The sequence below is a fragment of the Megalopta genalis genome, chromosome 6 (genome assembly GCF_051020955.1).
Source record: "Megalopta genalis isolate 19385.01 chromosome 6, iyMegGena1_principal, whole genome shotgun sequence".
NCBI classification, from domain to species: domain Eukaryota; kingdom Metazoa; phylum Arthropoda; class Insecta; order Hymenoptera; family Halictidae; genus Megalopta; species Megalopta genalis.
Genome location: NC_135018.1, coordinates 8,957,579 through 8,971,512, shown reverse-complemented (window position 1 = coordinate 8,971,512; position 13,934 = coordinate 8,957,579). Strand labels below are relative to the sequence as shown.

The 13,934-nt window shown below is 42.3% G+C and overlaps 1 protein-coding gene and 1 long non-coding RNA gene across 5 annotated transcripts in view; one reads left to right on the top strand and one right to left on the bottom strand.

Annotated features, from left to right (window-relative positions):
• Positions 1-13,934, top strand: part of LOC117223846 (band 4.1-like protein 4) — a 114,313-nt gene that overhangs the window by 85,502 nt on the left and 14,877 nt on the right. For all 4 annotated transcript variants that reach the window (XM_033476401.2, XM_033476397.2, XM_033476398.2 and 1 more), the window contains one exon: positions 5,122-5,219. In XM_033476401.2, coding sequence (XP_033332292.1) covers positions 5,122-5,219 — 98 coding nt within the window. The remainder of the gene's footprint in view (positions 1-5,121; positions 5,220-13,934) is intronic.
• Positions 1-13,934, bottom strand: part of LOC117223848 (uncharacterized) — a 30,682-nt gene that overhangs the window by 3,166 nt on the left and 13,582 nt on the right. The window lies entirely within an intron of this gene.

Genomic DNA, 13,934 nt, shown 5'->3' with positions numbered 1-13,934 from the left:
GCCGCTCGCGCGTGCGATCCCTTCGCTTTATCGTAGCCCAGTAGCCCGTTCGTGCAAGTCAAATTAAGAACAAAGGGATCCGACGACGCGCGACGACTCCCTCGAAGAAGGGAGCACAAATGGGAAATGGTGTCGCCCCGGGTTTCTGCGGCCTCCTTCGATAGCTGATTGCAGCACGGATTTCCCTCTCTCGGAGCCCAAAAATTACTCGCGGTTGCGAGAAGCCGATCGATCCTCATCGCGACTACCAGCCGCGCGAGGGTTCGCGACTCGCGTCTCATTTCTCCGTCACACGATCTCTCCGGCCGCGGTTTATTAACACACGAATAATTCCCCGGCCGACTGCGAATCCGCCTCGGTTCCCGAGCAAATCCCCGAGAGAGACTTTTCCCCTTTCAGATTCCGTTTCTTCTTCCCGTCTTATCCCCCTCCTCCATCGGTCGCTGTTGCGAGGATTACCCGCGAAATTCCTTTCAAGGTAATTCCGTAAGATTTACCGACGCTCTTTCGCTCTTTTTCCCGTGTCCCCTTCATTTAAGAATCTAAGCGGCACAGCCAAAAAACACGGGACTCGCTGCTTCGGCCGCCGAACAAAGTTCAATATATCACCGTTGAATCATTAAAATCTCATTGGTTAAGCTTGCCCAGGCCCCTCCCGTCTCCTGTCTCCCGACGGGACGGATTCCCCGTTTCGTCCTTTCCCTGTTTCATGTCGACGGCTTTAATCCGCCCATTTTCTTATCCCCTGTCCTCCGCCTCTTTTTTGTCGTTTAACCCTTACTAGTCCCGGCGGTTGGGCGTTCGCGATTGGATCCTTGCCTATACAAACATTTCGAACTAAAATTTTATTGTTGTCATCATCATCATCATCATCATCATCGCCATTATCCTGTTATTATTGCTATCATCTTGCCGTACTTTTTCTTTAACGCCAGATTTATCAGTTTGTAAAAGTAACAATAAGACATTTATTCTGATTTTTAACGGGGCGTTATTGTAACATTTGCCGTAAGTAACATATAAGTTGAATAAATAACTCAGAAATGTATCTTCGCGATACGAATAATCGTAAATTAAAAAATTAGTGACCCGTCATTTCGACGGGTTCCGTAAATCTGGTGTTAAACGAACGGCAGACGGCGTCAAGTGTCAAACGGTCAAGTCAGGCCCCGAGCTCTGGGCCCGAAAAAAAAACCCGGACGTGGTACGACGAGGGATAATCTCTCTGTTTCTTATTTTCCTATCGTCTTGCGACTGCAGTTCCCTCGCTCTCTGTTTCTCCAGCTTTTCTCGCCCTTTCCTCTCGCTGTTACCGTCGTACGCGTCGCGTGATCTCGATTATCACCGTTTATTAACCCTTAGCACTTCGAACCATTCTGGAAGTTGGCTACCAGCTACTCGGCGCCACTTTTCGGCAGAAACGGGCATTTACAGACCCTCGTATTATTTAGTATGGTTTTGGAACTAACTAACATATTATAATGATATTGGACTTATACGAATTTGGCTGAAATCGAGAAATTTGCAAAAAAATCAATATTTTATTTTTTATAATTTCGTTATTGTTTGTTTTATAATTTTGTTTTGTTGTTGTAATCGCTATCTATGCGAACTCTTTCTCTCGTCGCCTTGTTGCTTGGACGATATCACTATCACTGCTATCAAGACGATAGACTAACTGTAGAAGAAAACCTTCTACATATCTGTAGTAACATTTCTGTGTAACATTTCTAACATATCTGTATAAACGTCTATCTGGAGTTCATCTTCGCTACTACTTGTGTCATGAGACTCATTCGTGTTTGAACCTTTTGCCATTGTTCTAATAAAAAATATGAATAAATACATAGGTTGAAAATTTCTAATTGTCATTACTAACTCACAAGATAATATTTACCAAAAAAACTTTTACCAAACAATTTATTTACCAAGAGAAGAATCACTTTTCCGATTTTCTCACTCGTTAGATCTATCTATACCGCTCGACGCTTCAAACCAGACCGAGTTCAGCTTTGAAAATCTTTTCCTCCAGATTTTATGATTATAAATCTCACTGTACAGTGCGTGCTATGTTCGCATACCGATCTTTCTTTTACAAACTTGCCTTGTCGCTCTTTTCAAGTGGCGCCTTAGAAGTGCTCGGACCGTCGTGAGCACGCCTCTCACGTTCTCGTCAAAAACCGCTGACATTTCTTGTATATATCTTAGTAATTTTACTATATATTTTGATTTGATTTCTTGTGCCATTTCAAGAGGAAACTTCAGGGAAACATGCATGTCTCAAAAAGTTGCGCTGAAATAACTCAATTCCCCGTAATCACTAATAAACTTGAATGTCCCACGAGAGGGGACATCCGAGTGATATGCTAGAATTACGATGTCCCACGAGAGGGGACAGCGGAGTGCAAAGGGTTAACGTGCGTTAACGGCGCTATGAACAATCCTGGACTCTTCTATCTCGCCGGGATGTTCGAGCACAGGAACACTTTAGAGATGCTGTCGTCGCTGCTGACGTATCGCGGGAAGGCCGAGATAGAGTCGCCTTGGTGTCTCGGATCACCGATTTCCTGGAGCTGTCCGAGATTAAAGTCGCTGGAACTCTATCTCGAATTCGCGGTCTTCGCCTCGCCGATTGCCGGGGCTGTTGACGCGAGCAGACTGCTGATCTTTAAAATGACCCTGCGTCTCGTGGCGGGACGAAACAGGGGCAACCGGAGAGATTCGGCTCGAGTTCGGGGATCGAGTGAAAGCCGGGCGGGATCGGTGATCCCGTGCAGTTGATTTTTCAACCGAAGATAAAGATGTACCGCGCGCGTTTACACGGCCTGTCCGCCTTCTTGCTTCGCTTCTTTCCAGCTTGTCCCAGACCGGCGCGGCGCCGTAGGAAGGAGGAAACGTTATCGTTGAGCCGATCCTCTTCTACTCCGGTTCGCGTGATGCCTCCATTTACATCGCGTTTCCAGAATTTCTCGTATCCCCGGGTTTTTGCGAGTCCGCGCAACTTATGCAAAGTAAATACCGCTCGCGTGCGATACCAGGGAACGCGCGCCGCCTCAAACTGTTACGGAAAGATAGTCAACGAAGTTCTTTGCCGTGTCTCGTCGCCGCTTTTTCCAAGCCCTGCTTTCCGAGAGGATGGCTCGCCTTACTCGTTTCCTCTGCTTCGCGCCTCTTGTCGCCAACCAAATCCGGCATCCCGGTTTTTCCGTGGGTTTGGCTCGTGGCAATTTTTGCGCTGCACTCATCGTCCGAGTAATTTAATGTCTCGAACACCCGAGCTGCGCGTACGTAGTCCAGGACATCTTTCGGCCATCGATGCTCGTGTTTCATTCTTTCTCTTTTTCTGTTCTTTAAACACAAGAGGCTAACCGCGTGTTCTCTTGCGAAATCTACGACAGTTTCGTTGTAAATCATAACACTAATTAGGGCGGTAGGCGATTTAAAATTCATTAAAATAATAATGCGAATCTTGATCATAATATGAAAATGCGGTGATAAAATATTGAAATGTAATGGTTAAATATTAAAATGTAATATTATATATATTATATATAATATAAAATATATAATATATATAATATATAATATAAAATATATAATATATATAATATATAATATATTATATTATTATTATATATAATATATAATATAAAATGTAATAATATGAATTGTTCGAGTGGCAACTACGGGTAAAATTTATTGGAATTCGAATATTCTAATTTTCAACTCTTTGCACTCGATGCCACTTTAACTGTAAGTCTAAAATACACTGTCCAAAAAATACACAATATAAGTGTGACACGTACATTTCTAAAAGTTTTTTTAAATCTAAACTTTATTAATATAAAAGTTCTCATCGATGGAACGTGATTCTCGTGAAACAATTTTAATGGAGCCCCCGGAATCACCACTCGAGTGCAAAGGGTTAAAATTGAACTGATCAATAATGTAATGAAAATAATTAAATCGGGGATGTACGATTGTTATTATTGGCTATATATGCGGATTTTATGCATTTATCGTAAAAATCAGTAGATGAAACTTAAAACATCAGAGAAAATTTTTAAAATTTAACATTGTTCACGTATTACCGTCAACTTTATTTTCAACATTATGTTTTAACATTATTTCCAATCAAAGTTAAAAAACATTTCCGGTTGAACGAAGGCTAAACTCTGTTACTAATAACTAGACTGCGGATCTTTATGCGAAATAAATATTTCCTTTATCAATTGCTGTAAGCAAGAGCCAAATAGGAGTACCTTTCATTCTTTAATCATTTTAGAACGTATTATTTTCAACTTACTAAATCGATCAAAGAAAGAAAGAAACTCCTATTTTGGCTCTTGCTTGCTGCAATTGAGCAAACAAATTGAACCCGATCCCGGTCAAAATCGAGGATCCTCCTTACGTTATGTCATTTCCAAGAGACTCGAAGTTCGCTTGAAAAAAAACCGTCGATTCCGGGGAAACGCGTCGTGGAAATAGCGCGGCGTCGGAGTGGAACGGAGGTAGTCGAGAGCAAACAGTTTCGCTTTTCATCGATCAAGCATAATAACGCGTAGAACAACGGGAGGGCAAGTTATAATCAAGACGTGCGAGAGGTTGGGGGGAGGGGCACGATGACAGCGAACGTGGCTGAGAAGCGGAGAGGCGGAGAGCAAGGCGGCAGGAGAGAGATTGGCAGGTAGAAAAGGAAGAAAAAGTATGCGAGCGGGAAGGAATCTGCGTAAGGGGAAAGGTATGTATGAAAGGGAGAACGTGTCGAACGTCCGCGGGAGAACAGCAACCGAATATAACACCAGGAAAGAAAGGCTCCGGCCGCGAGGAACGGCGGAGGGAGCGAGAGGAGAGGAGAGGAAAAAGTCCGGTTAACGATGATTGTACAAGGAGAGGAAACCGCGGGAGCGTCGACGTTAAAATCGAAGCGGCTTGACCCCGTGGTAACCCTTTTTTTCCAGCTGTCCTCTTTGTTCATTTTCGCTGGTTTCGCTTACGGCTTACGGCTTACACCGCGCCGCGCCGCGCCGACTTGTTACGCGTCGCATCCACGACAAATATCCGCGAAACCTCCCGCCGTTCGTTCGCTCGAAGATTAAGCGACTTTGTTTCGGCTTACAGGTACCAGTTCTTCCTGCAAGTCAAGCAAGACATCCTGCAAGGAAGACTGCCCGTCTCGTTCGACCTGGCCGCCGAACTGGGAGCGTACGTAGTTCAATGTAAGTCTCTCATTCGTCATCTTCTTGCCTCGAACGTCGCACGAGATTCCACGCGGCTAAAGCGTTCCTCTTAACGGCGAATTTAGGCTTTAGACGTCGATGTATTTTCTCGAGAGTCGAGATTGCAAAGCGAAAAATAGCGGCGCGAGTCGAACGGACGAAATCATCCGTGGTAAAGCAACGACGACCAAATTTGTTTAGCCGTTTTTAACGAGTCGCTGGAGCTAATTTTAGAAATGTCTTCTCCGTGAAACGGAGTGCGGGAATAATCGTAAAACAAACGTGTCAGAGTGAATTAGGATCTTCTGTAGCAACGGTTTCGCCGATAAGAACTCGGCCGGAAATGGACTGCGAATTTAAGGAATAAGAAGAAAACCGAATAAGAAACGTACGAGTGAGTCCGATGAAAATAACTTTCCACTTTCAATTTATTCGTTGACCTAGTCACTTTTCTTAAAAGTCCATCAAATCCGTGGTCTACTCGTAATAACTTGAGACGTCCTTCGTTAAAGAATACAGCTGTTAATTCGATTCCGTTGCCCGTCATTTCGCTCGCAGACATCTCGAAGACCACCGAAATAAATTCAGCAGTGAATTCAATCGTCCATTATGTACGTTTCAAGTGCAAAATCTATATTCGCGTGAACGCGTTGACCCAAAAAGTTCGACAATTTCATCGCAGCTTGGCGAAGGAAACTGGAACCGGGAAAATAAAAGCCATTAAAGTAATTTTAATTCTCCTGCATGGTAGAAATTCGTGTGACCGAAGTGGCATCCGTGCGTTGCTTTGTAAGAATTACAAGGCTGAGGTTATTTAGACATCTTGCTGTTTCGATTATGTCGTGTGGCCCAGTGAACAAATTTATTCAATCGTTTCCTACGAAAGACGCTTTATACTTTTAACAATTTTCAAACACGCAATGCGGTAGCTTTGACCGGCACGGTAGGTTCAGCGTTAAATATCTCAGCTCTCGTATTTCGCGTTCACCGAGGGTGAATCATTCGCGACGCACATTTAGAGTCCAGAGTCTATAGGGTGTTCACCGTAACGGTCGCCACGATTTTTGAGGCATTTGGGCCAATCTGACGAAAAAATGTTCCGAATAAAAGTTATTCAGTACTTTGATGGGAATAAAGTGCATTAATAAAAATTGCGAAACATTTTATTATTCAATAAAAAACTAAGGCTGCCTTGACATTTTTATATAGCACTATGTATTTTTAACTCCATATTGTTATAGCTGATGAAAAAATGAATTCAATGATCCACCTTTGGATTACCTCGAGCTCAGAAATTGGCAATAACTAAGTTTCCTACGCGTTAATGAAACGTAAATATAACTCATAGTCAATGATACTTTCGAACTAAATGTAAACAGTAAACACACATCTTTAACCTTTTAGGTACGAGTGAATTCTGCGCGAGACTATTTCCCTGGACGGCAGATTCTGATATGTACTATTCAGAGTCTGATACTGTATATTCCGTCTATACAGGGTGTCCCAAAAATGTCTCTCAATCCGGAAATGGCGGATTCCTCGGATCATTTGAAGCAACTTCTTCCTTTACAAAAATTTTCTCCGAGGCACCGTTAACGAGTTATTAACGAAAAACAGTGACCAATGTGAGGTGAGCTCAGCTGGCGCTAGGCGGCCGAGCCAACGGCGCCAGCGGTCGAGGCGGTCGAATCCCAGCTCAGCTGGCGCGAGGCGGCCGAGCCAACGGCGCCAACGGTCGAGCGGTCGAATCCCAGTTCCGCTGATTGGCTCGGTCGCCTCGCGCCAGCCGAGCTCACCTTTCATTAGTCACTGTTTTTCGTTAATAACTCGTTAATGGTACCTCGGAGAAAATTTTTGTAAAGGAAAAAGTTGCTTCAAATGACTCGAGGAACCCACCACTTTCGGATTGCGAGACATTTTTGGAACACCCTGTATATTATTGACACTGTTGTAAATCGATGTGAAGACGAAAGAAATGTGAAACAATGCATAGGAAGATGATCATTTAATTCAAACGGAGAGCTAGTAAGCTACTAGAGTGATCCACTATAGTGGCGCGTCGTTCAGAGAGATGACATCCGCGAAAGCCACTATAGTGGCGCGTCGTGCCTAAGAGGTTAATTCGATCTTTTCTTTACAGTACATACTGATTTATTATAATAATGGTAATGTTATAGGATAAATCCGAAATAGTTTGACTACCGGGAGAGATCGACCAGTATTGATACTTTAAAATCAAAGCAAGATGGGGCCCTGTGTGATGTAAACGAAACACATACATATTCATCTTCTTGGTAGTCCCACAGTGACAATTGTTATAAACAGAAAAGAAAAATGAAAATAGTATCTAACATAACAATGCTACAATTTTTTTAACAGGAAGTGGTCAAGTTAACCCGGACTTACTTCAATAAATATTCAACGTAATATTATGTCAGCAAACGATCAAATCAAAGTTAAGAGTTTTTATATTGTAATTGTTTACATTCAGTTCGAAAGTATCATTGACTATGAGTTACGTTTACGTTTCATTAACGCGTAGTTATTGTCAATTTCTAAGCTCAAGATCATCCGAAGGATCACCGAATTCATTTTTTCATCAGCTATAACAATATGGAGTTAAAAATTCACAGTGCTATGTAAAAATGTCAAGGTGACCTTAGTTTTTTATTGAATAAAAAATTTCTTCGCAATTTTTATTAATGCACTTTATTCTCATCAAAGTACTGAATAACTTTTATTCGAAACATATTTGTGTGTGTGTGTGTGTGTGTGTGTGTGTGTGTGTGTGTGTGTGTGTGTGTGTCAGATTGGCCTAAATGCCTCAAAAATCGTGGCGACCGTTACGGTGCGCACCCTGCAGAGTCCAGAGTCTAAAGTCTAGAATTTCGAGTCTACAGTGAGAGAACTTTACACTGTGAAGTCTAAAGTTCGCCTAAAGTGCTATCCGTCCTCGCGTTTCGGGACGAAACCGTAATAACGGAATCGGAAGCGAGCGCAATAAATCAAGCAGAAGCTAGGCCGATTTCTTCGTGGAACGCGAGCTTCCGTCAGCCGGCTCGTCGCGTCGCGGAGATTATTACTGTTTCTAATGAACGTTGCGATTAAAACTAGCGACTTTAATTAAATCCGGGGATATTAATCTTTCAAAGGTCAAAGAAAGCTGGCTGCACGACGAAGTAGCTCGGAGGGCTCGTAATATCGGCGCGGTGTGACCCTCTACCGTCTCAAGATATCACCGAGGAACCAGATTATAGTTTTTATCGCGAGCCATTAGTTTTTGCCGCGAGCTACAGAGATCCGTCGTGGGCTAGAAAACGAAAAAACACTTGAATAGCGTTTCCGATAGATGTCCGCGTTTCAGGCGTTCCCTCTCTCACTCACTCTCTCACTCTCTCTCACTCACTCTCTCTCCCTCACTCCCTCTCTCTCTCTCTCTCTCACTCACTCACTCTATCTCTCACTCACTCTCTCTCTCTCTCTCTCTCTCTCACTCACTCTCTTTCTCTCACTCTCTCTCTCTCTCTCTCTCTCTCTCTCTCTCTCTCACTCACTCACTCACTCACTCACTCACTCACTCACCCACTCACTCAGTCTCTCTCTCTCTCTCTCTCTCTCTCTCTCATTGTTGGCGGTTGCACGAGAAAAAATGATGACAAAAACAACGATACGCGCGGAATTGTGCAACGCTTACGAAATATCCAGATCCCGTGAAACAGGTTCCGCCGCGCATATTCATCGGTCCGTCGAATCGCTCGCGAGATTAATTGATCGCGAGAATTACGAGATCCTTTCGGGACCAGTCTCGGAAACTTCACGGTCGCGCGGGTTTCAGTTTCATTAACCGGCGTTGTTTTCTTCCCGCCTCGTTCCCGTTCCCGTTCCCTTCCGGTCGTCCGCGCAATCAGGTGGTCGCCGGTCGCCGCTCAGTGGAACGAAACATCTATTTTCTTCGTCATCGTTAGGCCAGAATTGATTGTCGAAATTTTGTGCTACAGCTTCGTTAAATCTGTAATTAACGATCGCAGCACAAGAGAACACAATGAAACGCGAACTTCACGTTCACATCAGGTTTAATTGAAACGCGTGTGAATCTAACTGCTACGCGATATAATTTCGGTCTCCTTGTTTTACAGTTGCTCCATTTTAAATAATTATTGCCGAAGTCCTGTTACTTTAGAAGTTCTCAATATTTTCTATATTGACACCACATTTACGGAACCCGTCAGAATGACGGGTCACTAATTTTTTAATTTACGATTATTCGTATCGCGAAGATACATTTCTGAGTTATTTATTCAATCCACATGTTACTTACGGCAAATGTTGCAATAACGCTTGTTAAAAGTCAAAATAAATATCTCACTGTTATTTTTATAAACTAATATATAACTGCTGTTTATTGTGCTCCGTAAATCTGGTGTCAATGCCTATCTTATTAATAATGATTTTCTGCAAGAGCATTCGGACTTTGTTTAAATTTCATCGTTTAAGCACTGTATAAAATAAAAATCCGTTGCGCTCAACGCTATCACAATTAGACGGCGGACTTTTATGGAAAATAAAAATTGTCTTCACATCATTCCATGAAACAGTAATCAGTTAGAAGTTTGCATCTTACTTTGAGAATCGTAGAAAGAACAATGTCTTGACATTTCTTAAATCTTTTTCATCTTCCTACTGTTCTGCATTTGTTGTACTAATTATTTCCATAAAATGCATAAAACGTGCAGTCCGATCATAATTCAACTAATTATTTCCATAAGTTCTGCTCAAAATCGTCCGATGTCTGAAACACCGAAATTCGATGCTTTACTGGCAAGATTTCAAAAAGTAGAAAAATTAGCTGCTAATAACCGCGACCAATAAAATAAATCCAATATACACGTGTACATTACATTCATTTTATTAATCGCAGCCAATTCTTCTACTTCTCATTCTCCTTTTCTTCTCCCATTTCTTTGCACTTTCTTATGCCTGCGATCACTTATTAAAGATTTAATGAAGCTACAGTACAAGATTTCGACACAATTGGCCGATGACGTCCAAGAAAACAGGTGTTTCATTTCGCTGTGCGTCGGTCGCCATAAATGCATAAAACGTGCAGTCCGATCATAATTCAACTAATTATTTCCATAAGTTCTGCTCAAAATCGTCCGATGTCTGAAACACCGAAATTCGATGCTTTACTGGCAAGATTTCAAAAAGTAGAAAAATTAGCTGCTAATAACCGCGACCAATAAAATAAATCCAATATACACGTGTACATTACATTCATTTTATTAATCGCAGCCAATTCTTCTATTTCTCATTTTTATTTCTTCTCCTATTTTTTGGTACTTTTTTATGCCTACGATCACTGATTAAAGATATAATTTCGGCACAATTGGCCGATGACGTCCAAGAAAACAGGTGTTTCATTCCGCTGTGCGTCGGTCGCCGAGGTCGATGCGTGCCGTGCTCGGAAATAAGCAACCCGAGCGGAACAACAAGAACAAACTGGGGCCTAGAATCTTCCGCGGGTTCTAATGGGATTTACTTTCCCACCGCTCGGCTCCTCTCCCCTCTGCGCCGTGAAGGAAACCTCGATCTAAATTACGCTTTTCCGGAGCTTCCGGCGGGCATTCATCGAAACGGAGGTCGTTGCACGTCGGCGCCGACGTCCGCGTCGGTCGTTACACGCACTCGGCTTTTTTTCCAGCCGATGGATCCCAGGAAAGGGTCACAGCGGCCGATAAGGGTCCGCCTGGCCGAGAATCCGAGAGGACCAGCAGCCACTATCGCGGCCGCGGCCGGGGCGACCGCGCGGACCGTTTTTATCGCGGTAATGGCGCTTTTATATTTCGCGTCCTGGAAACCGGAGACCGCGACGACTACTGATATTTCACGAGACGGTGCCCGACGCTCTCTCGGCTACGCTTGTTCCCGCGGAGGAACCAAGCAAAATTGCATGCCGCGCCGCAGCGAGCCGGGCGCCACATCATAAACCCACGACCCCGCAAAATTATTACGTCGCAATCATTTCTTTCGCGTTCGCGACGTCTTTTCCGACTGGCCTGCCGCGGCCGCGGCCTCTCGCGGTCCACGGATCGTTCCTGCGAAAAATTTTCAAACGTTTTCTTTTTCTCGATTGTGTTCGCGAACGTGTTTTTCCGTAGATCGGCGGTACGGATCGCGAGACGCAGATCGAGGCGCGCGACCGTTAAAATAATTCGAGTCTGAAAGACACAATCAACGTTTGAACAAAAATATCAGAGCTCGCAAGGTTGTGCTCGATCCTATTTTAAGGAAATTAAGAACTATTTGTATTTCCTATTAAAGCGAAACTAATAACTGGTCCGCGGATTTTATACATTTGTGGTAAAGATGAGTAGATCAAATGCAAAGCAACAAAATCATACAAACAATTTGAGAATATCATTGCATTGCTGTCGACTCTCTAAAATTATTAAAGGAATGAATAAATGTCTCCTGTATCGTGCAATTAATGAAGACAATTTATATTTTGTCAAATACAGTTCTATTGAATAGGTGCTTAAATAATCGTAATTTTCTTATTAAACGAAAAATATTTTATACATTTATTCACCGCAATTGCTATTCATCTAATTATCGAGTTAATTTTCTGTCAACTTATCGCCAATGCGCGAAAAAATTGAGATAACTCGGATGATCACATGGCCGAATGGAAAGAAATAATAATAACTTCTATCCGCGAAGCAAAATAAAATATGTCTACTTGAAAACATGTTCAAATGAAAGATATTCGCTGTAAACAGTAACCATGTGACAACAAGGTACAGTAAAAAATTTATAAGGGACTGTTTACATAATAAAAACATTAAGAGTACTTAAACATCTTTTTAATAAAATTGTATTGTTTTTCTATTGAATGCTCTTCAAAAAAGTATTTAGGGCCTTAGGTTGAAAATAAATTAGTTTAAGAGTCGTTAGCTTTGTCCTGAAATCTTCGTGACGATGTTGGTTAATATTTCCGCTTCGAACGTATTGTCATTTGAATAGAATTATGTATTCGTTTTGAAAATTCCGTAGTACTGAATTCAACATACAGGGTGCTCCATAATTATGTTAACACCCGGAATGGGGTGATTCCTGAGGTGATTTGAAGTAATTTTTTCCTTAGCGAAAATGCAATCTGCGGCTTTGCTTACGAGTTATTAGCGAAAAGCACTGACCAATGAGAGACGAGATCAGCTTGCGCGGGGCGGCCGAGCCAATGAGCGGAACTGGGCTTCGTGCGCTCGTTGGCTGGGCCGCCTTGCGCTAGTCGAGCTCGCTTCTTATTGGTCAGCGTTTTTCGCTAATAACTCGTAAACAAAGCCACGGATTGCATTTTCGCTAAGGAAAAAGTTACTTCAAATCACCTCAGGAATCACCCCATTCCGAATGTTAGCATAATTATGGAACATCTTGTATATGAAAACCAGATTGAATTAATAAATAATTATACCAATGTCACGCGATAGAAGGCAACGGCATTGATTTCTTGCATTATACATCAAGTCGAACCTCGCATTTTTCTGAGTCTCGCGTTTCGAATTTTCGATTTTTATTACGTGCATCGAACACTGCGTCGCGTCGCTGGATGAATTTGTCGTCTCTCGGCGAAAGCGCGACAAAAGGGACCGTCCAAAGGAAACGAGTTCAGGCGAGTCCTTCGCTGCGAGCTCGGATAAAAAGTTTTCAACGGAGCTACGATCAGAGGAAAACGATTTACAAAGATTCGCGGGAGCTTTGCGTGGCACGTGATTTCAATTTCGCCGGCGAAAAGAGACGTCCGCGCGGAGGGCAAAAAGCACTTAAAAAAAGCACCTAAAGCACTTCCAACTTTTTTGACCTCCTCGGACAGTCGTTTCTGTTCCCGTATACCTTTGGCATCGAGGAAATTCGGAAAGTGGCCAGCCAAAGGGAAGAATGCATTTTATGTGTCTTTTGACAAAAGTCTTCGCCGGTCTACAAGACTTCAAATATTTAACAAGTGGACACAAGACAAAAAAGATTGGCGCAACTTCGAAGCAGCACGATCGTGGAGATTGAAAAGTTACGATTGATCAATGCGACTGCTTCTTCGATTCTTTTCGACGAGGAAGTTTTCGAGCAGCTGAGAATATTTTTCTCAGAAAATTCGGTAGCATATCAATGACTTGAGTAATGGAAGAAATGAACAAAATGTACACTCGCCGCGTGAAGTATGTTGACAGCTTTTCAAACGGAATAACATTCATAAAACTGATCCAAATGAACCGAATTTTTTCGAGATAGTTAGTCCAATTGGTTTGCTAGAGAATAAGTAACAAGATTCTTTTAGCTTGCAATTGGTCGACATGATAAAAAAAATAAAAAATGACGTTTTTTTTCAGCTTTTTTATCTGAGCTTGTAACGAAAATTTAATAAATGCGCCTTGTTGATCTCGGTAACTCTGAAAAATTTAAGAAACTGCAGATTTCACACACTTATTGGTCGACGAAAGTGTTCAAAATCGGGATCAAGTTTATATTTTATCGATTTCGATACAATTATCGATACACACATAAGTTATCAGGATCTACGAACCTCATTTTTCAAATTTTCATTCTAGACTCAGATAAAAAAGTTGGAGAAACATTATTTTTTAATTTTATTATCGCGCCAATCAATTGCAACCTAAAAAGGACTTTTCCCATGACCTAAAAAATTCAGATCATTCGGACCAA